Source organism: Anolis carolinensis, chromosome 1 (genome assembly GCF_035594765.1).
Source record: "Anolis carolinensis isolate JA03-04 chromosome 1, rAnoCar3.1.pri, whole genome shotgun sequence".
NCBI lineage: Eukaryota > Metazoa > Chordata > Lepidosauria > Squamata > Dactyloidae > Anolis > Anolis carolinensis.
This window is the reverse complement of record NC_085841.1, coordinates 5570844-5592786: the sequence shown is the minus strand read 5'-3', so window position 1 is coordinate 5592786 and position 21943 is coordinate 5570844. Positions and strand designations below refer to the sequence as shown.

The 21943-nt window shown below is 37.3% G+C and overlaps 1 protein-coding gene across 1 annotated transcript in view; it reads right to left on the bottom strand.

Annotated features, from left to right (window-relative positions):
- The window catches only part of msra (methionine sulfoxide reductase A), a 268183-nt gene extending 246415 nt beyond the window's left edge, over positions 1-21768 (bottom strand). The window contains exon 1 of the mRNA XM_003219661.4: positions 21586-21768. Within this exon, the coding sequence (XP_003219709.3) occupies positions 21586-21724 (139 nt within the window). The 5' untranslated portion in view covers positions 21725-21768. The remainder of the gene's footprint in view (positions 1-21585) is intronic.
- Positions 21769-21943: the final 175 nt, after the last annotated feature.

Below are 21943 nucleotides of genomic sequence, written 5' to 3'. Positions count from 1 at the left end.
TCTTCAACATAACCAACAAGACAAGTAATTTAGAACAATCTACAAACAGTCTTTAAGAACTACTCTAACTTATAATACCAATTTACAGCCCTACCTTGCGTAAAATGACTGTCACGTGATCTGAAGCACATACAAATACTATGATATTCTGTAATAGATGCACTACTATATGGGAAGGTAGAGAGAGATAGGACCTTGATAAAATTAAAAAAAAAACACCTTTATTCCTTGCAATTTTAGGCTCATAAATCTTCAAAGATCAGCAGCACCATACAGCCCCCATTCTCAGACTTTGAATGCTGAAAAGTTGGCATATTTCATTGCCCAGCTTCATGACTGAATTGGTGTGAAAAAACAATGTATATAAAAACAAAATTTTCAATACAATTTTTCTGTATTCCACACATTCGGCTTATTTTCCAAAAACTACACGCCAAAAATATTTTTACACCTATCAATGAAGCAGTTACTCACTTTATAAGCACGTTTGGCACCTTCTGACAGAAAATTTCATATTTGAGCAGAAGTAAGACTCAGTGAATAAGAATTTCTGGACTGCATATTACAGATCTGAACCATATTTCATCCCTTGTATGCCTGATCCCTAAACACAATTAGCGGAGGGTTAGTCAAGGAAACTTACTTCTAAGTACACAAGTTGAGTATAACAACATTTAGATCTTTCTTTTAATGAAATGGTGAGCCCTTTAGGAACAAGACTCCAGCACAATTTACATAAAAAGTAGGTGCCCATTATGAGCCATATGTGTAACTATCGGCTAAATGCAATTGCTGTTAAAAGTTCAACACTATGTAAGGAAACAGGAAGAGAGGCCGACCAAGGGCAAGATGGATGGATAATAACAACAACAACAACAACAACAACAACAACTTTATTTTTATACCCCGCCTCTATCTCCCCAAAGGGGACTCAGGGTGGCTTACATGGGGCCAAGCCCGAATAAAACAATAGCAATCTAAAACACAACAATAGACAAGAGACATGCACAATTATAAAAATTTATACATTAGCCAATAAAAACAAATGACAAGAACTAATAAAAACATGGATTAAAACGGAGAGGTTGTAAAAGTAGACTGGGTAAGGTGCATCATATAAATATTGTAACCACGAGGTGACTGATAAAGTGCTGCAAATTCTTGGAAGTGCAAATTGGAATGGGAGTAGACCCTGTGTCTATATCAACTTGACAAAGGTAAAAAGTGCAAACTGGTACAATAATGGTCAAAGATACAGGATTGTTATGAGGATGGTATCCTTGAAGGGACTGGCTTGACCTTGAAGGAGCTGGGGGCGGTGACAGCCGACAGGAAGTTCTGGCATGGACTGGTCCATGAGTCGGAAGCAACTGAACGAATAAACAACAACAACATGGAATCCTGGGATTTGCAGATTGGTGAGACACCAAACCGCTATGGCAGAGAAGGCTAAAACATTGTAAAAATACAATTTCCATGGCTCCACAGCATTGAGCCAAGCAGTCCAAGTGGCATCAAACGGTATTAATTCTACAGTGTAGCTGGCCCCTAAGAAATATAAGTCATCATGCTGCATCAGACCCAAAATACATCCCTCATGGTTTTCAGCAAGAAATTTACAGAACATTTTGACCTCTGACATCGGACACACAGATGTCCTGACGAACAGAACATCTATTAATAGATCCCTCATATTTATGCAATCTGCTTTAAAATGTGGTGGAATCTCCTTCTTTAGATGTTTTGAAACACAGGCTGGAAAGCCATCCATCAGGAGGTCTTGGATTGTATGGAAGAAAAGGAGTTGGACTGGATGGCCCTGCAGGCCTCTCCCAACTCTATGATTCTAGGATTATTGTAAAAATGAGAGTTTACTAGTTTTCTGCAGGAATGGAAGAAATATATGTTATTATAATTCATGTTCCTTGATGTTATCCAATTGAAAACTGCTTTATATGTTGGTTCCAAACATCGACCCTAACTGTATTTATTGCATGTTTTTTATTTTGTTTTTAAAAAGGATACAATAGACGGTTTCCAAACCTTTCCTTCCAGGTACTACCCAGTCGATAGTTTAACATAAAGGATCATTTCCCCTGCAGCTGCTATAAAATGTCACTTTATAGTCTTCAAAACCCTACACTGAGAACTCGCTGTTGAAATTCTCCCTCGTTAATTGAGCTAAACAAGTCTCTGAAAAGCCTTTTGGTCAAAGACACTAGATTGCATTAATTAATCATTTAATTTTCTTCTGATTTTCCTTTTACTCCCACAGGCAATCCCTGCTCTTCAAAGGCAAGCGCTCTGACTGCGGTTTACTTGGGGAGCCACAGGACAAAATGCAGGGTCTCACAGGGGGGCAGATGGAGCCTATTTATACGGATCAGACTGCGCTGCAATTTGGCTGTTTAGTGTCATATAAAAAAAATTAATGCATTCCAATTTGGGTTGATGTCACAGAATGAAATGTGGAAGCAAAGATTTTCTTTGCTTCAGATTTATAGCCATAGTATTTCTGGGGATTAGTATGAGTTAGGAATACATCTGCCAGCTCATTAAAGATATTGGAGCTGATCATATTAATTTAGTTGCTCTGTTAAGTCAATCAGGATTGCAATCCTACACATACTTTCTTGGGACGAAGCCAGTACTTCCAAGAAAACAGAGGATTACCCAGTAATCTGTTAACATTTACTTACAAAATGAATTATGCTTGGCTTCCAGATGTTGATGGGATGCAGGTCCAAGCAGCCCTAGCCAGAACAAGCAATGAGGAGGAATGCTAGGAACTGCAGTACAGTATCATCTCAAGGGCCATAATATTCACATCCTTGAGATAAACCAAGTCTCAAAGGAATTGGAAAGCCTGCTTTTATTGTTTTTAAGCAGGTATAATTATGAAAGAGGCAAAGAATCAAATATTTGGAACATACCAAAGAGCCATCCAGTCCACCTCCAATCACAATCAATGCACTCCCAACATATAGCCATCCAGCATCTGTTTAAAAATCTCTAAAGAGGATCCTTGATCACACTTCAGGGTAATATATCACACAGTCGAACAGCGCTTATATTCAGGAAGTTCTTCCTAATGTTTAGGTGAAATCACTTTTCTTAAGGCTCTATGTTCTAGACCAGTGGTTCTCAACCTGTGGGTCCCCAGGTGTTTTGGCCAACAACTCCGGGTTGTGGTGCACGCTGGTTAGCAGCCAGCTTCAACAAATCACTCTGACCAAGAGGTCATGAGTTCAAGGCCAGCCCGTGCCTGCGATTGTCTCTGTCTCTGTTCTATGTTATGGCACTGAATGTTTGCCTTATATGTGTGCAATTTGATCCGCCCTGAGTCCCTTTCGGGGTGAGAAGGGCAAAATATAAATACTTTAATAAATAAATAAATAAAACTCCCAGAAATCTCAGCCAGTTTACCAGCTGTTAGGATTTCTGGGAGTTGAAGGCCAAAACATCTGGGGACCCACGGATTGAGGACCACTGTTCTAGTCAAATCAAGCTGGTTCTATCTTCGAAATAACACCTCTTAACCTTTGTTTCTCCAAGCGAAACATACCCAAGGGTTCATGATTTCCAGACCTTGAACCAACCTTTGTTGGACATGTTTCACCTTGTCAATATCCTTCTTGAATTGTGGTGCCCAGAACTTCACATCTTCAATAGTTTTACAAGGACTTACACTGGTCTTTTGGGTTTCCTTTAAGCTAGCTGCCACATGACTCATAAGCAAAGTATGGTTTAAGGCAGTGGTTCCCAACCTGTGGGTCCCCAGATGTTTTGGCCTTCAACTCACAGAAATCCTAACAGCTGGTAAACTGGCTGGGATTTCTGGCAGTTGAAGGCCAAAACATCTGGGGAACCACAGGTTGAGAACCACTCCTCCAGATGTTTCGGACTTCAGCTCTCACGATCCCCAACAGCTGGTAACCTGGCTAGGATTTCTGGAAGCTGAGGTCCAAAACACCTGGAGGAGTAGCGTTTGAGAAACACTGGCCTATGGGAATACACTCATAAGATAATGCTATCAAGAAGTGGCCAGCCTGTAACTGGTACTGGAAGAGAGGAACGCGATTTGGCCTAATACATTTCATTGTCTCAAAGTCGCAGGAGCTCTATAGCCAATAAAAAGGTGACAGGGTCATGAAAGATGTATATTAAATTACACATAGTGTGGATGAGTTGATAGAAAAGAACACATCTTCTCCCTGTGTTTCATTATACTACAACCTTGAGTTGTTCAACCTCAATGATGAAAGGTTCAGACCAGATTTTGTTTCACAAAGAGCATCTTCACAGATCACATAGGAAAACTATTAAATCCACTTCTATAAGATGGAGTGAAGGCCATCAACTTGAATGAATTTAAGAGGGAATCAAACTGATTAATCATAATCGCTATAGCACTCCTATATAACAAATGCTGTATGTCCTTGAAAACCAGTATCTAGGGGTAGGTTATTATTATATAGTATTGCTGTCCTACTTGTGGGTTTTTCACATTGTACTATTTACTCACTGAGAAAATGGAATACTGGACAAGATAGGCCTTGGATGCAACTGATTTGCCATGGGTACTCTTAAGTCACAGATATGTAATTATTTAGTAAAACCTGGACTGCATAATGTCTTTTTATTTCTGCATGGGAACTGAGCCAATTCTGATTGTCTGCCTCTGCAGTTAAGATAGTTCTGAATGATCGCAATTGTCAATTCTTATGATGCCTACAATTTTGGCACTCTTATATGCTTGATTCATCTACAAATAGCCACCCACTTACCATCATAACAAACACATAAACACATATATACACATATATACATACATACAAGTTAATTTTCTCTTTTCTGAAATATCTGGGACCAGAAGTAGTTGGGATATTTGATTTTTTTTTAGGAAAAATGCAAAATACACTGATTTATAATCAAAAGTAGTACAGGTTGAGCATTCCTTATCAGAAATTCCAAAATTCAAAATACTCCAAAACTCAAAACTGTCTATATGAATAGCTAAGATAATGATACCTTCATTTTCTGATAGTTCTAGTGTACACAAACTTTGTTTCATGTTCAAAATTACTTTAAAATGGTACAAAATGATCTTCAGACTACATGAATAATGTGCATATGGAGCTTAAATGAGTTTCACGTTTAGACTCAGGTTCCCTCTCCAAGACATTCCGTAATATAGATTGTGGGTGCAATAGTTCAAGAAGAATATTGACAAGTGAAATATATAACAACAAACGGACAAGTTTGTTACCATTTAGTACTTATTTTATACAGTAGAGTCTCTATTATTCAACACACATGGCTGGCCCAGACTTTTCTCGTCAAGCACAGCATCTAGCCTGCACCGGCTACGTCTCGCCCCTTCCGGTGAGCGCCCAGTGCACGGAGAGGCCCGCTGCCTGTTGCTGCCTAGAGAAACAGCTATTTCTCTAGGCAGCAACAGGCAGCGGGCCTCTCCAGACATGTGCAGAGGCTCCAGCCACACTCATTCGAGGACACCCGATGCTTGGGCTGCAGCATGTCTCTAGGCACCACTATGGGATGCGAGGGGGGAGCATGGGTGCAAGAGCGATGGAGGCAACCTCCCCTCCCCTTCCCCTTCTTTTCCTACACCTCCTTCTCCTTCTCCTCTCACCTCATGGGTCGAATCTTCCCACAGCGGGTCCACCCTCTCAGCTTATAAAGGTGACCGCAGCCCCCTTCCAGGAGTGGATCCAGTGGGATTTTGCATTGTAGGGCATTGGAAGGGCGCTCTTTCTACCCGGGATCTTTTTCTCAACATGTTCTGTGCATCAGGGAGACCTTGCCATAGTTTGGCAAGTGAATAACTCTCCGGAGGAGAAAGGTTTCTGCTTCGGGGCTGCTGATCTACTGGCCGAACATGGCAAGGAATCTCTCGGCCCCACTCTCTTTGGAGTGTCTCTTAGCATGTACAAAGTGCTTGGCTGTGGCGATCAGGAGTATATCTAAATTCCAGGATTAATGCCCCCTGGCCTCCAGATCCATAATCCAATACTCAAACCACTGTGATGCATCTGGAACACTGCACATTGCTGCCTAGAGAAACAGATGTTTAATAATCCCTCCTTATTATCCAACGTTCTGTCAGCCCATTAAGGTAGACTCTACTGTACATCATTTCTGATGACACAATTAAAAATAAAACTGTTACCTTGAATTTACAAGACATTTTAAAAGCAGAAATTAGTAGAATCTTCTGCAGAAGATTTTGTTCCCATTTAGTTTAGTGAGTATCGCTCTGCAGCCTAAAAATATAATCACAGAATTAAAATCACAGTGAATCTGGTTCTCAGCCACCATTACCTCAATTCACCTAAACAATTAACTGGTTGGTTGTTTTCTACCACATATTTCAACTCATGCCTACTGAAACCAGGACTATCCAAAAAACATTCCTCATCCAGAGTGATCAGATCAGTTCCATTCTCTGCCACCAATAAACCATGAGATAACTTTTTCTCCATCTGTCAGAATGTGCTCTTGAAATAAGCAATCAGCTTACAAGAATGTTTCATGCCAGAATAATATCCCACCAAATTGTTTTCAGTCAAGAACAAAAATGCCATCTTCCTAACTCATTTGTCTCCGTGCACAAACAAAGGTCTTCAAGACAAGCCCCTAGTTACCTCTAATTGGAAGATAATGTACTTGAGAGAGAGAAAAGTATCAGAAATAAACACTGCTGCTGTACGGAACATACTTTAAGAAAAATAATTTTGTGTTAGGGTTCATGCTGCATTTCTGTATCACAGAAGATCTGAGGAACATATCTAAGAAGAGAGTTTTTAACAGTTAACATTTGCCTTACAGTATGAAGGCGGAAAAAGGAAAACCTTCTATTCTCATCCAAATCAAATGTATGCTTAAATAAACGTGAAGCTTGATTTAAAAAGCAGATTAAAGTCACGAAGAACTTGCATTCTGAACACGTATAAAAAACATTTTAATTAGAATATCTTTTGTAGAACCTTCCACTCCCACCTTGCAATCTTATTATACATACAAAATTCAAATACCATGCGCATCATTCTACATATAAAGAACAAACACTGTGATGGTTTCTTCAAGAAAGGCTGTTATTTCCCAAACCACTAGTGACTGAATTTTAATGTATCGCCACTTTGAAAAAAAAAAAACTAGTCCAAGCGGCTTTAATAATCTTTTAAGTTTAAAAACATAAACTTCTTGAGTTTTTTTCTATATCCCAAGATAGTTTTCTTTCCTGAAGCTCAAGCCGAGAAAGCAGACAAAAGACGCCGATTTGCCGGAATTGTGCCAAGCCTTGCCTCTCCCTCGTTTTCTTAGCCTCGTTCTTTCGTTCACTCATTCCCAGCATGGCAATCTTCCCAAGTAGTCTTGGCAGAGCTCCATCCTGTGCCAGGCTGTCAGGAGTCCTTGTTCCCAAGAGATGCCCTTTGCAAATCAATTCATATACATACATTTCTACATCCATACATAAATTTGAACCAAAACGGTTGAGCAGAAACCAATTCCTGGCAACGGTGTCTCCCCATCGTGCCAAATCGCCTTATAGACTGCATGGTTTTGTACGCTGCACAATGTTAACAATTTTTTTAAAAACCAGCAGTCCCAGGGAAGTGGAAGGAATTCACCATTCAGCAATAAGAAATGTGTTCCTCAGAAACGTCAGCAGCCAATACATAAATATGCCAAGCTTCTTTCAGAGGAGGTTCTACTCCTAACAGCAAAAAGCCAAGAATATTGTATTATTAGACTTTCCCCTTACTGGCTGGCTAGTAGTAACTGGAAGAGCTATAGAATGGGAAATGTCAATTTAAATGAGTTGCATACTAAAAACTTAAATTGCCATCATTCGTCTGTATGTCTGCTTTCTAAGAAAACCAAGATATGTTGACATTTTTCTCCTTAACTCTCACCTATTTGAGGTTGACATGCTAGCAACTGGTGGTAGTATAATGACATGTAGTAAACTCTTTAATTCAATCTAGACCTTGAAGGATACGTCCCTGTAATATTAAAGTTCCATAACTCATCTGTAGTGAAAAGAAACCCCAAGGGAAGACTGAGGTACCCAAAAAGTTTTGCAAAGTTTTGCACCTGTTTTCCAATTACAAAGTGACATAATCATCATCGGTCACCCTGGGAGAACAGAGATGTGTAAGCAAAGAGATATAATTTAAGTATCTCTTATCCGAAATGCCTGGGACCACAAGTGGTTTGGATTTCGATTGGGATGTTGGGAAGCTGTAGTTGCATATAGATATCTCATGGGAGATCTTGAGAATGGGACCCTAGGCTAAACACAACATTAATCCATGTTCCACATACCACTTCTATAGGCATATTTAACGTTTTTGTTCATGAAATAAACTTGAACGAACAGAAAGCAAGGGTTTCACTATTTCAGCCACCCATGTGTACAATTTTGGAGGATTTTGAAATTTGGGATAAAGGATGCTCAACAAGGGAAAAGAGAACATGTCTAAAAGTCAGTGTTGAAATAAAATTAAACTAATGTTACATCTACTTGCATGCTTTATAAGAAATCTGGCACCTGCTATAGTCCACTTTCTTCTCTAAAACCAAGCCCTAGCCAAATTTCTACCATTCCAATATGATGAATGACTGTGCCCATTGATTCACTCCTGCTTTAGGTATTGTGGGCTTGCTGTAATGTACATTGCTTCTAACACTGCAACAGAACACTTACGGTACTTCAAAGAAGCATGACAATTCACATGTAGATTAGACAACATTAAATAGTGTCTCCCAGTCAAAATACTAAGTTTGGCTGCTTGGGATGAGATTATTTCAAGAGTATTGATTTTAATATATTTTAATCTTAGACCTATATTTTTTAATATATGGCCTTTAATGGCCTTATATTTTTATCTATGCATTTTAACTATGTTTTATCCCACTTCAAGCCTTGAGGACAGGTGGCTTGTTCAAATTTAACAAATCAAATTTATTGTTGCTGTACTAAGAAGCATCTAGCACACAAGTAACTAGTGGAGAAATGGCCTAAACTACGGCACCAGGAAGTTTTGCTTGGTTCTTATTATTTTGTCTTTTCAGTTGAAAGCAAATACTTTTTCAGTAGCAAGCAAATATTACTGGCCAATATTTCCCAAGCCCTTTAATCTGCCTTAATGGAAATTTGCTTTTGCTCTCTGCTCATTTTAATATTGCACCATTATTTCCCCAGAGGCATGGATTATTGGTAATATATTTCAATCAGAAATCATGAATTTATAGTAATAATATTAGAGTGTTTTTTAACAATTAAATCAGAACAATGAAATACCTCTTGTCCAAGTGAAGTTCAATATAATTCAGGGAAACGTTTTCCATGGGAGAATCTGGGGAAGTGTTTTTGTTGGCTATGTTGTTCCTTACCCCATTGCTTCCTGAAGCAATGGCTGCCTAGTACAAATATTGCCCAGAACAGCAAGAAACAGGAAAGAGGCAAGCTGAACATGCTTTGTATTATCACTGTTGGTCTTCTCTGACCTTTCTATGGTATCTTTTTAGAATGAGGTGCTCAGACACAGTACTCCAGATGAGGCTTCAACCAGCACAGAATATAGGATGACTATTCCTTCCCTCAACTTGGAAACGGCGCTTCTATCTACTGCAGACTAAGATATCACTTGCCTTCTCTGCTGCGGCACCATGCTGATGTCTTTCTTATGTTCAATTTATCATCAACAATAATCTCAAGATCTTTTTGTATGTACAAAAACCACATACAAAAAGGACGGTTGAAGGAGCTGGACATGTTCAGCTTGATGAAGATAAGATTGAAAGGTGACATGATCACATGCTTTAAAAACCTCAAGGTCTGTCGCAAAAAGGAGGCTATAGGCTTGTTCTCTGCTGCCACAGAAGATAGAGCAAGGTCTAACAGTTTGAAGTTAAAGGAGGGTAGATTTCAATTGAACATGAGAAGGAATTTCTTAACAAACCAACTCCCTGGGCTGGTGATGGAGTCTCCTTTGCTTGATGTCTTTAAAAAAAAAAAAAGGCTGGACAGCTCCCTGCTGGGGATGCTTTAGTTAGAGATCCTGTATTGAGAAGGAGACAGGACTAAAGGTTTCTCCATACCTCACAACCTCTGAGGATGCCTGCCATAGATGTGGGCGAAACGTCAGGAGATAATACTTCTGGAACATGGCCATACAGCCCGGAAAACATACAACAACCCTGTGATCCCGGCCATGAAAGCCTTCAACAACATAAGGACTAGAGGGCTCTGGGACTTCTTCCAACTCGGTGATTTCACTGCTGCTCTGATGATCCTTTTTTTCCTCTGCTTAACAGAAGTGGGGAAGTCTCCAACATACATCTAACTGAGGATAATAGAACTGTTCTTGGGGCTTCCTAAAAGTATTTATCAATCCAGTATGTACAATTCTAATATTTAATTTGGGGTATTGTAGATGGTGAGGGATCTGTCTTTTAGCCTATTTTTACACATAAAGATGTGGGTGCCTGTATCCTTCCTATGTATTTTTTTAAACTTTATTCATTCCTCTTTTGTGGATGCAAAATTGGAAATGCCAAACTATTATATTCTCCCCCAAACCCATAAAGCACATGCTGCAGACCAGTAAAAACATGTATGGGATTTCATCTAGGCAAAGTTTTAGTGCAGCAAACACAGTTGTAATTATATATCTTTAGCCTTCTCTGCCAAAGACTGTTGGTGCCTCATTAAACTACAGTTCCCAGGATTCCATATCCTTGGACCATGGCACTTCAAGTGCTGTCAAATTGCATTATTTCCACAGTGTAGATGCACCCAGAGTAGGTCTGAGCAATGTGAAAAATCTGGATAAAAAAAGGATTTTCTTGTTAACTAGAAATTAAGCCTTAATACAAAACCAAAATCTATGGATATATGTCAATGTTATATTAAACAATATTGTAGTTCTACTAAAAACAATAAGATAGAGCTTTCTCACTAGTGATTTAAATCAACATTGAGTCCTTCAGAAAGTAATTTAAATCAAGGACTAAATCAAATCAACTCTGAATGTAATGCAAATTTACAAGGCTGGTTCAAATTAACACAATTAAAGTAAACATCCTTCTTTTCAAACATAATTTACATAACTTTTTATAGGTTGCTAGTGTAAACATGAGATAGTAGCACTAACATTACAATCTCTAATCTCTCTCTGCTGCAGACCAACATAAGAAACTAAAATACAGATAAACATAAACAGTACATGTTGTTGCCTAGGGACCGATTGTATTGTTAATGCAATAAAGAGTTCCATAATGTCGTCAGAAATCAAGTGAACTGAGGTCCTCGACATCCATCCATTGAAGTTGCTTGAAGGTGGAATTAGCAATATTTAATTCATTAACTTGCACAACATGCCAGGACAGAGTCTATATTATTCCTATTTATCTACTGGAAAACAAAGTGCCCCCCAATACAGGTTTTTAACCATTGTTTCAACAATGCTCAAGCTGCATACAAGGCTTTCACCAGAGGGTTCCAGGTGGAAGCAATAGAAAAGTTGTCATGCGATTATCAAGGAATGAATGATATACAGAAAACAATATCATGCAATGGGCAACGGTACAATCATCCACATTTCCTAGGCTTAGGACCACATGACAGTGAAAAACTGATTTTTTATATACCTGAGAGAATACCTCTCTTAGAATGTCTATGTTCTCCAGCACAACTGTATGGTCAACCTCTGCTGGAAGCTGACCCAAGAGGACTATTGATTCATAGTGAGAACATTTTTAGGCATAACCCATGAATAATTAAATCCACAAAAGTTAAAACGACAAATGTGGAGGGACAGCTGCAAATTGGACTGAATGTTAAACTAAGGTGCTGAGAAACCAAAGCTGGATCTCCACTCAGTCAAGGATATCCACTGGTCTATCTTGGTCAAGTCATACTCTCTCAAGAGAAGACAGCAGGAAACCTTTTCTGAATAAATCTTGCCAAGAAAGCCCTGACATAGAATTGCCATAAGTCAAAGTTGACCTGAATGCACATAACAACAAAAAAAGCATACCACCTTGAGTCACAAATATATAAGTTGGAGCCTGCTATTCAACAATGATGCTCAGCTATCTGCCTAAGGCTGATCCCATGCATCTCATTCATCCAATAATCAGGTTTTCCAAAAATTAACTTCTGAATCTGAGCCATCATTGTTATCTTCACGAACTTCAGATAATTAGATGTATACATTAATCGGTAGAACTTACTAGGTTAATTTTAATTAGAAATTTGTGATGTTAGCACTTTCAAAGATATGTTCACTGTTTAAGTACAATCTATTTAGTATTCAACTAGGGTAAAGTATGAGCATGTTGAAAAGGATACTCCCAAAAATGTTCAATATACACATGCTAAGTTATCTTATTTTCCAAATCAACTTAATACTTTTCATCCAGATTTAACCACACTAAATGACATAGTAGTTATTCAATGCTTGTATTCATTCCATGTACATCCCAGTTAAGATTGCCAGATGGAAGTGAACAATTTTATACAATAATTCTGCTAAATGCAGACTGTCACAACATCTGCTTTCATCTACCTTAAAGGAATAGACCATCCCAATTCCAAGGTATGAAAGAAATATGAAAATGGCGTCAGTATGTCACTTTCATAATCTGCTCAGCAGATGAGAATCTTCAATTTAGCCTTAACATCTACATTTTGGATTGGTAACGAAGGGTCTAAAGTTCATTTTAAATTTGACTAGATATCGGCCAGGTAAAGACCTGCAAGCAGACTTTAGACATGCTCAGGAGGAGGTAATTTCAATTGAATTTGGATGGAAAATATATATGCAGTAGAGTCTCACTTATCCAAGACTCGCTTATCCAAGGTTCTGGATTACCCAAGGCATTTTTGTAGTCAATGTTTTCAATGTATCATGATGTTTTGGTGCTAAATTCGTAAATACAATAATTACAACATAACATTAATAATAATAATAATAATAATAATAATAATAATAATAATAATAATAAAAAAACTTTATTTATACCCCGCCACCATCTCCCCAACGGGGACTCGGGCGGCTAACATGGGGCCATGCCCAGAGCAGTGCAATATAATAAAATATAAAAACAACATATCATAACACAATTAAAACAATACAATAAATAATAATATACATTACATCAAGAAATCAAAGAACCAGTAAAAACAAGGGCGGGCCTTTATACATTACTGTGTATTAAACTTTTTCTGTCAAATTTGTTGTATAACATGATGTTTTGGAGCTTAATTTGTAAAATCATAACCTAATTTGATATTTAATAGGCTTTTCCTTAATCCCTCCTTATTATCCAAGATATTCGCTTATCCAAGGTTCTGCCGGCCCGTTTAGCTTGGATAAGTGAGACTCTACTGTATATAGGACCACACTACCAAGGTATCGGAATACCTGACAGTTCAAAAGCGTAAATCAACTCATTTAGCACAGAAATGAGCTGCTACCCATGACCTCAAAAAAAAAAAAAAAAAACCAAGGATATTTTTGCTCTGATCTAGCCAGCCCAGCTCAATCTTTGAATTACACCCTTTGGCAAGACTTGGGAAACCAGAGAGATGGCAAAATTACGCAGATCAACCACAAAAAGGAAGTATCACTTTCAAGAGCAGCAAGAAGAAACAGAAGCCTTGACATAAGCATCCCATGAAGCAAGAGCTAGTTTATGGACAGTGCTGGACAGAGTAAATATAAGGATCTCAGCTGTGGAATTCCATTCCCAGTGAAATGAGATCAGCTCACTCCCTCCTGACCTTTAGAAAGAAACAAAAAACCTGGCTGTGGGACCAAGCTTTCTGAGAGTAGTAGTGCAAAAGGCGGCTATGAAGTAATTGTAACACAATTGGAATGACTCCTGAATTATGACTTTGGATCTTGTGTTGTTTTAATAGCGAGTTTTAATGTATTGATATGCTACCCTGTTTCACCTAAAATAAGACATCCCCAGAAAATAAGACCTAGTAGAGGTTTTGCTGAATTGCTAAATATAAGGCCTCCCCCAAAAGTAAGACCTAGCAAAGTTTTTGTTTGGAAGGATGCCCAACGAACAGAACACCAGAGCATGCAGGATCAGCAAATGTACGTACCATAGAGTGTTGTACATGAAAATAATGGTAGTAACAAGAAATTCTTGATAGGATTCACAGTTTGTCTGGTTATGCTGATTTGTGATGACAACGACTGTACAGTATATAATAAACGTTCATTTTTTTGTTCGACAATAAATGCAAATTCTTCTTCATGGAAAAATAAGACATCCCCTGAAAATAAGACCTAGCACATCTTTGGGAGCAAAAATTAATATAAGACACTGTCTTATTTTCGGGGAAACAAAGTATTTTTTTGTTTTTACTGATTTAAATGTATGGAGTATATTGTATTTGTTTGTTATATTTGTATGGCATTGAATTATTGCCAAACTGGAAGCCACTTTGAGTCCCCTTCGGGGTGAGATAGAGCAAGGTAAAAATACAGTAAATAAATAAATATTATTCATTAGGAAGCCTGCATGCCGATGGAGTAACTTGGCTTCAGCTTTTGTGAAGCTGCAGCACTTCTATTCAAAGCAGCCGACATCAGGTCCCTGCTGATAACCGCAAGTGAAGAGAGTTTCTTCATCTCAGGGGTACAGAGTCTCTCCAAGGAGAAGAGGAATAAAAGGACAAAGCAAACCCACTAACTGCTGTAGACAAGATGTATTATAATGTTATCGTGGCATATTCTTTCTTTTTTTTCTATTGATGACCTTAGAAAAGCTTGGAGTATGGTTTGTTAAGCTATATCAGAAATTCATTCCTTGGTTGCAGTACATGAAACACTGTCCTTTAAAAAATGTAAACACAACCTTTGGGAAATGGCAGATAACAGATCCTTTTAAGATATTCTTCTTTTTCAGCAAACACAGTCATTCTAGTTACAGATAAGTCTCTCTTTTTTTGGAAAGTTTTTCTAAAAAGTTGATTTTATTGCCCATATTTGGAACCTTATGCGTGATAAGTCTGAATCTTAGTCTCTGCTACAGAAATATGAAAGTCAGACTTGTGGTAAGAAGGAAATTTAAATCACTATTACATGGTGAGAGAGAGCATGATGTGATGGTTTGATTATTAGACTGTAACTCTGGAGACCAGGTTGCAAATCTATGGTCAGTCATGGAAATCCACTGGGAAACCCTAAGAAGTCACACACTCTCAGCTTCAGAAAAACCCTGTCATAGGATCACCTGAGTGTTGGAAATTACCTGAAATAAAACTACTTCAAATCACACAACAACAAAAACCTGCATAGCAGTTCTTGTGCAGCAATGAGGTATACCTTGATAAATCATTGTTTCCCATCTTAACCTACATCACAAGAATGTTGTAAGAAAAGTCACAAAATACTCTGTATGTCATTTTAAGAGAAATGGCATTATAATTTATAAAATTATGTTTCTCTAGTGTCTCTCCCATGGATGTTCTGATAAAGGGAACAAATGCTGAAAACGGAAACAGTCTCTGTTTCTTTAATTATTTGTTGGAAAAGGGATTCAAGTAGGTGCAGGATTTTTTTCACTGATGACAAATTGCACCTGCTAAAATTCCCTTCCAAATGCAATTATGTTTCATCACAGATACTGTTTAAAGGCCTTAGTAAACACAATATTTTACCAACAAATACAGTCAAATTGCTATTGTGTAGTGGCCTCCAGCCACCAGTTTTCCTAGGGAGCAGAGAGAGTTATTCTATCAGTTGTTAAGATCTTGGTGTAACACAGATCCATCCATCTTCATTTTTCATGAATATGCTATCTGCATTGCATGTCTCCTACGCTGTCTTTGCTATCCAGATTACTAGGTGAGTAGTCTATCTCTCAGTTACACTGTGCTACAGCAATGTGCTGTTCGTACTGTGTACATTTTGCCTTTTTTCTACCATCACATTTAAAAAATCCACTTAAGTATCAGTCATAATCATCGTTAAAGTAGAAAAAGAGATTACCTGCCTGTCCCTGTTCATTGTTACTACTTCAGTGCAAGGAAAGGTGTCTATGATTAATGATGGTTTTGAATCTCTACACTCTCTTTCTTTAAAATGAATTTATATGCCAATTTGAGCACTAAAATGAATCAAGACAGGTGGCAACCAGAGATCCTAAAAGCTCATCTGTCACAGACGTTTCCTTTGAAAGTTTTTTTTAAGGATAAGATACATTCATAGTTGCATCTATAGCTTACAGTCATTATCACAAATAGGCCTTCCAAGTATAGAACATTACACTATGTAACACAATTTGGGGGAAAAAATATGGTCTTGGTTTGAAAGTGTTATTTCCTGTTTAATTGTGTGGTACTTACGTCAGGAGAGAATACTTCTAGAACATGGCCATACAGCCCGGAAAACATACAACAACCCAGTACTTACTTTGTTGTTGTACTCCAGAAACTTTGTTTTTGTGGCTGCCACAAACTATGTTGAATTGGTTGAGACTCTATAGGATATTCATTGAAAAACTATAGCAAAATGTGCTGCAGGATATCCTGTACAAACCAATTTTTGCAATTTAATAAACTTTTTTCATGTTTTTATGATAGAACCAATTAGGAAATGACATTTATAACCCAGGAACAAAAATCGTGTTACATAGTGTTATACCAAAGATATTCAACAGGAGGGAAGTGGCTTCAATTGCCTGCTCTTAACCATTTCAGAAATAACTTGTTTAAACTCTTCAGCCTGGCCAAGAATAATTACTGTATTTATTCAATTCAAAGAAACATTTTTTTCCAATATAAACATCTCTAAACAAGGAGTGTGTCTTAGAATCAGAGGTGCTTTTTAATGTATGTTTGAGAAAACATTAAGAAAGACTGGGATGTTCATCACAACATCGTTTTTTGCAGAAAATGATGAGGGCATATATCAGCTTTGGAATTCATGTTGCTTAAAGAAGCATGATTGTATTATCATTTAAAGCAGTAATTCCCAACCTGTGGACCACCAGTGGTCCGCAAGAAATAAAATATGGTAAACGGCCTCACCGTTACTATACCGTTGCAACAAGAGCAAATGGTCTCGCAAAACCCTCAGCTTTGGAATTCCCTTCCTAGGGAGATTAGACTGGCCTGTGTGCCATTATTAAACAGCTAAAAACATGGCTCTTCCAGTGTTCATTCGAATAATTCATGACATGACAGACCCCTCTTATAGACATACTACTTTTCTGCACTTTATTTTGCTCAGTATTGGAGACAACTTGTCTTCCTACCCCATCCTACCACAGATTCTCCAAGACAACTCTTCGACACTTTGTCCAGGCACTTTATTAAATGGTCTTATAATTATATACTTTTGCACTTTCTGACTTGATCGCTCCATTCTATCCATCCGTGGTGATGTTTGTTTTTATCATTTTATCTTATATCTGGTTATTATGGTGTTATATTGTATCACTGTGTTTTAACCAGTTTTATTTTATTTAATTTGTTGTGTTGATAGTGTTTATTTAGTTATTTATATATGTTTTAACTTGTCACATTTTGTTTTGTTTCTGGGCCTAGCCCCATGTTAGCTGCCCCAAAGTCCCTTCGGGGAGATGGAGGCGGGATAGAAAAATAAAGTATTATTATTATTATTATTATTATTATTATTATTATTATTATTATTATTGCCAAGTCTTACTAAATATAGTTTTCTGTGGGCAACTACTGGATGGCATATGTTCTGTATCAGAAACTAGATATGATGTGGTCTATCAAATACAATTTTCTGCACTCCATCCAGCACCTCAGATAACCAAACCAAATCTACAGTTGACCAAAAGCTGATTCGTAACCCTTTTGGTACTAATGTTAGAGTGTGGTTCCTGGTCAAAGTGGTCCCTGGCCAAAAAAACATTGAAAACCACTGCTTTAAAGGGAGTAAATTAATAAGGGATAACAACTTTTAGCATTTTCTTGTCGTTGTTTTAAATGCTACGTTGTTGATAAGTTGTAGTCTGTAGCTGTATTGTTTCGGAGTTTTATATATCTAAAATACCTGTTTTGCCTCTTTCTAGATTAAAAATAATGTTTTTAAAAAGTTTAATGAACTCTAATTTTCCCACCTCAAATAAACAGTCACAGGTGTCACTTGGTGATGCAAGTAACCATATCATCTGATGGATTTAACTGTTTTAATTTAACTCTTAAGTCATATCAACTAATTTTAAAATCGGCATTTACATTTAATTTAAATGTGAATATAAAAAAGAAAGGCAGAAAGGAGAAATTAAAACTGGGGTGCATGCATGAAATACAGGAGGCTTACTTCTGCAAATATCAAATGAAGGCATTTCACTGATAACTAGAACAGCCTTTGGAGAGCTGTGCTAAGTGAAAAGAAAATCAGAAGGCTTCTAATAATTATTATTCAATGGGCTCTTTTCCCTGTGCCTTTTTATGTCCTCTAATCCAGAGAAATGAGCTATTAAAAGTTCAACCTGCTCATTTTTGCACATTTATTGAACACACATTGAAAACTGCTTATTAAGCAAAGTTCTACAGGAGGCAAAATACAAAATGCAACAAAGATACAATGCAACAATAAAAAGGAATTCAAATATAACATTATAGAGAATAAAGCATTTCAGCATATAAAAGCACATTAAAACCTGAAAAGATAAAAACGACAACACCTGAAAGTGTTTTAAAAGCCACTATTAGTTTCAACAATTCTATGTAAAACATACCACAAATAAGCATTAAAATAAAAATAATTTTAATGCTTATTTGCAGTATGTTTTACATTGTAATTTGTACTATTTTTTAGTGTTGCAAGCTGTTTTGAGTCGAATGTAGAGGAGCTGAGTAATATATCCGAATGATCACCCTGCCAGCAGCCATCTACAGTATTTGTAATGCCACCTATCATTTTATATTGTTAGGTTTCATGCTTCTATTTTTAAAAAGAACATAGCTGCTCAATGCATTCAATGAAGCCATAGTCTCTTTACTTGTCGAGGATTGTTTTTATCTGTTTTTAATTTTATTTAAATGTTTATTTAAGATGCTATTTTATATTGTATGGGACATTGAATGTCTGCCTTGTTTTGGAAGCCACCCTGAGTCCTCTCGGGGAGAGGGCGGTTAGAAATAAAGTTATTATTTATTTATTTATTTAGGAGACGAAAGCAGGATATAAATATAATAATAACAACAAAGTCCCCTTTCGGGAGATAAAGTAGGGTATAAATAAATAACAATAACAACAAAAACAACAACAACAACCATAAAACTGTTTTTGTCCTTGTCAGTTTGCAACTCAAAAGCAAAGATGTGCAAATGCAGAAGTTACCTAAGAGTCATAATAATACTGGACTATTATATTTTAAAACCTCACCGCTATATTTATTCATTGATATCCAAAATGAGACTCAAAGCACCTCTCAACAAACAAAACAAATGACAATTTCAAACCTCACAACACAGAATTAAATGTAAATTTAAAATTGTTAGAACAAATAACCAAAGCCATTGAATCCTTTATTATTATTATTATTTATACACTGCTTTCTCTCTCCTGCAGGAGACCCAACCAACATAAAAACATCAGCATACAATTTAAAATATACAAATATGCAAACATGAAAACAGGATTAATTATAAACAATGATAAAAACATATTCCAAGTTAGAAACTGTTCAAATAATTAAAATCCAACACAGCACCCAGTGACTCTTTTTTTAAAACCTTCCTGTTTAAGAAAACTGCAAATACTATAGCAAGTGAGCTCCCATCCTTTGGACATTTTAAGTTTTGTGGGCTACAACTCCCAGAATCCTCATATAGTTTGGTTAACTGTTAGGAATTCTGTTAGCTGAAGTCCACAAAACCTGGAAGACCAAAAAGTTGGGAGAGACGTCAGATGTTAACACAACACTTGTAACACAAGCAGTAGTACTGCGTAATTGTAATGAAATAATGTAACGCATTACAGTGTAATGTAATAATACAAATATACTATAGATAATATTAATAAGGTTGTAATATAATATATTATATAGTGTATTATATATATTGTAGTATGCCAATATAGTACATAGTAATATTTAGTATGTAATAATATATAACTGTATATTACATGTAATATTACAAATAATATTGCAGTATAGTGGAATAGTACAATATAGTACTGTATAATACTCATTTTGTCCTATGCTAATAATATAATATATGGTTTGTTTGGGTTTTTGGGGTTTTTTGTTTGTTTGTTTCGTGTCAGGAGCGACTTGAGAAACTGCAAGTCGCTTCTGGAGTGAGAGAATTGGCCGTCTGCAAGGACATTACGCAGGGGACGCCCGGATATTTTGATGTTTTACCATCCTTGTGGGAGGCTTCTCTCATGTCCCCGCATGGAGCTGGAGCTGACAGAGGGAGCTCATCCGCACTCTCCCCAGGTTGGATTCAAATATAATATTGATAATACTATAATGTAATAAATTACATTATTATTTTTATAAATATAATACAATATAATGATATATAATAATATTGTAGTATAGTAATACAAATATATTATATATAATAACTACTGATAATATATAATATTGTATTTTATTATTGTATATTTGTATATTTTAAGTTGTCATGTTTGTGTTTGTGAGCTTCTTTTGAGTCTCCGTATGGAGAGATAAAGTGATATACAGTAGAGTCTCACTTATCCAACACTCGCTTATCCAACGTTCTGGATTATCCAACGCATTTTTGTAGTCAATGTTTTCAATATATCATGATATTTTGGTGCTAAATTCGTAAATACAGTAATTACGACATAGCATTACTGTGTATTGAACTACTTTTTCTGTCAAAATTGTTGTATAACCTGATATTTTGGTGCTTAATTTGTAAAATCATAACCTAATTTGATGTTTAATAGGCTTTTCCTTAATGCCTCCTTATTATCCAACATATTCGCTTATCTAACGTTCTGCCGGCCCATTTACGTTGGATAAGCGAGACTCTACTGTGTGTGTGTATATATATATATATATATATAATGTTTCAGCCCACAACTAGCATAGCAAAGAACTCTAGATATAGCACAGGTCAAAAATATATTACATTATTATTTTTATAAATATAATAAAATATAATGATATACAATAATATTGTAGTATAGTAATACTAATATATTATATATAATAATTACTGATAATATATAACATGTTTTATTACTGTATGTTTGTATATTTTAAGTTGTAATGTTTGTGTTTGCGAGCTTCTTTGAGTCTCTGTATGGAGATATAAATTGCATAATGTTTCAGCCCACAACTAGCATAGCAAAGAACTCTAGATGTAGCCCAGGTGAAAAAGAGACTGTTGTCTGCGAATGCCCACTGAGAAAGCCTGCCGAAGAGCGCAAGGCGCATGCGTGAGATGGTGTGGGGGGGGGGATTTTTCCCCTATGCGCATGCGCAAAATACACAGACTCCATTCGCCTCACGGAGAGGGCCCGTTTCCCCCTCAGAAGGCGAAAGCGGCGGTTGTGCTTCTCCTCCGCTCACCTAGGATTGGGAAGAGGCTCCGGCTCCTCCCGGGAAGGGCTTCGGCTTGGCTTGGCAGCCTTTTGAGCTTCGCAGACGAAGCGGCCTCCCCCATGGCACCGAAAGCGCGGCGAAAGAGAAAGCTTATGGGCCCTCGCATGCCCCGTCTCCTAGCGGCGCGAGGACAGGCTGCAGAGGGGCGGGGCCAGGTCAGGTTTCAAAGGGGCGGGGCCAGGCCAGGTTGTAAAGGGGCGGGGCCAGGCCAGGGTGCAAAGCTCTGGCAGATGCAAAGGGGTGTCCAAACTGCATTGATTCTGCAATGTAGACAAGACACAGTGTCCCAAAGTTTATGTATGTATGTATATATGGAGCCCCCAGT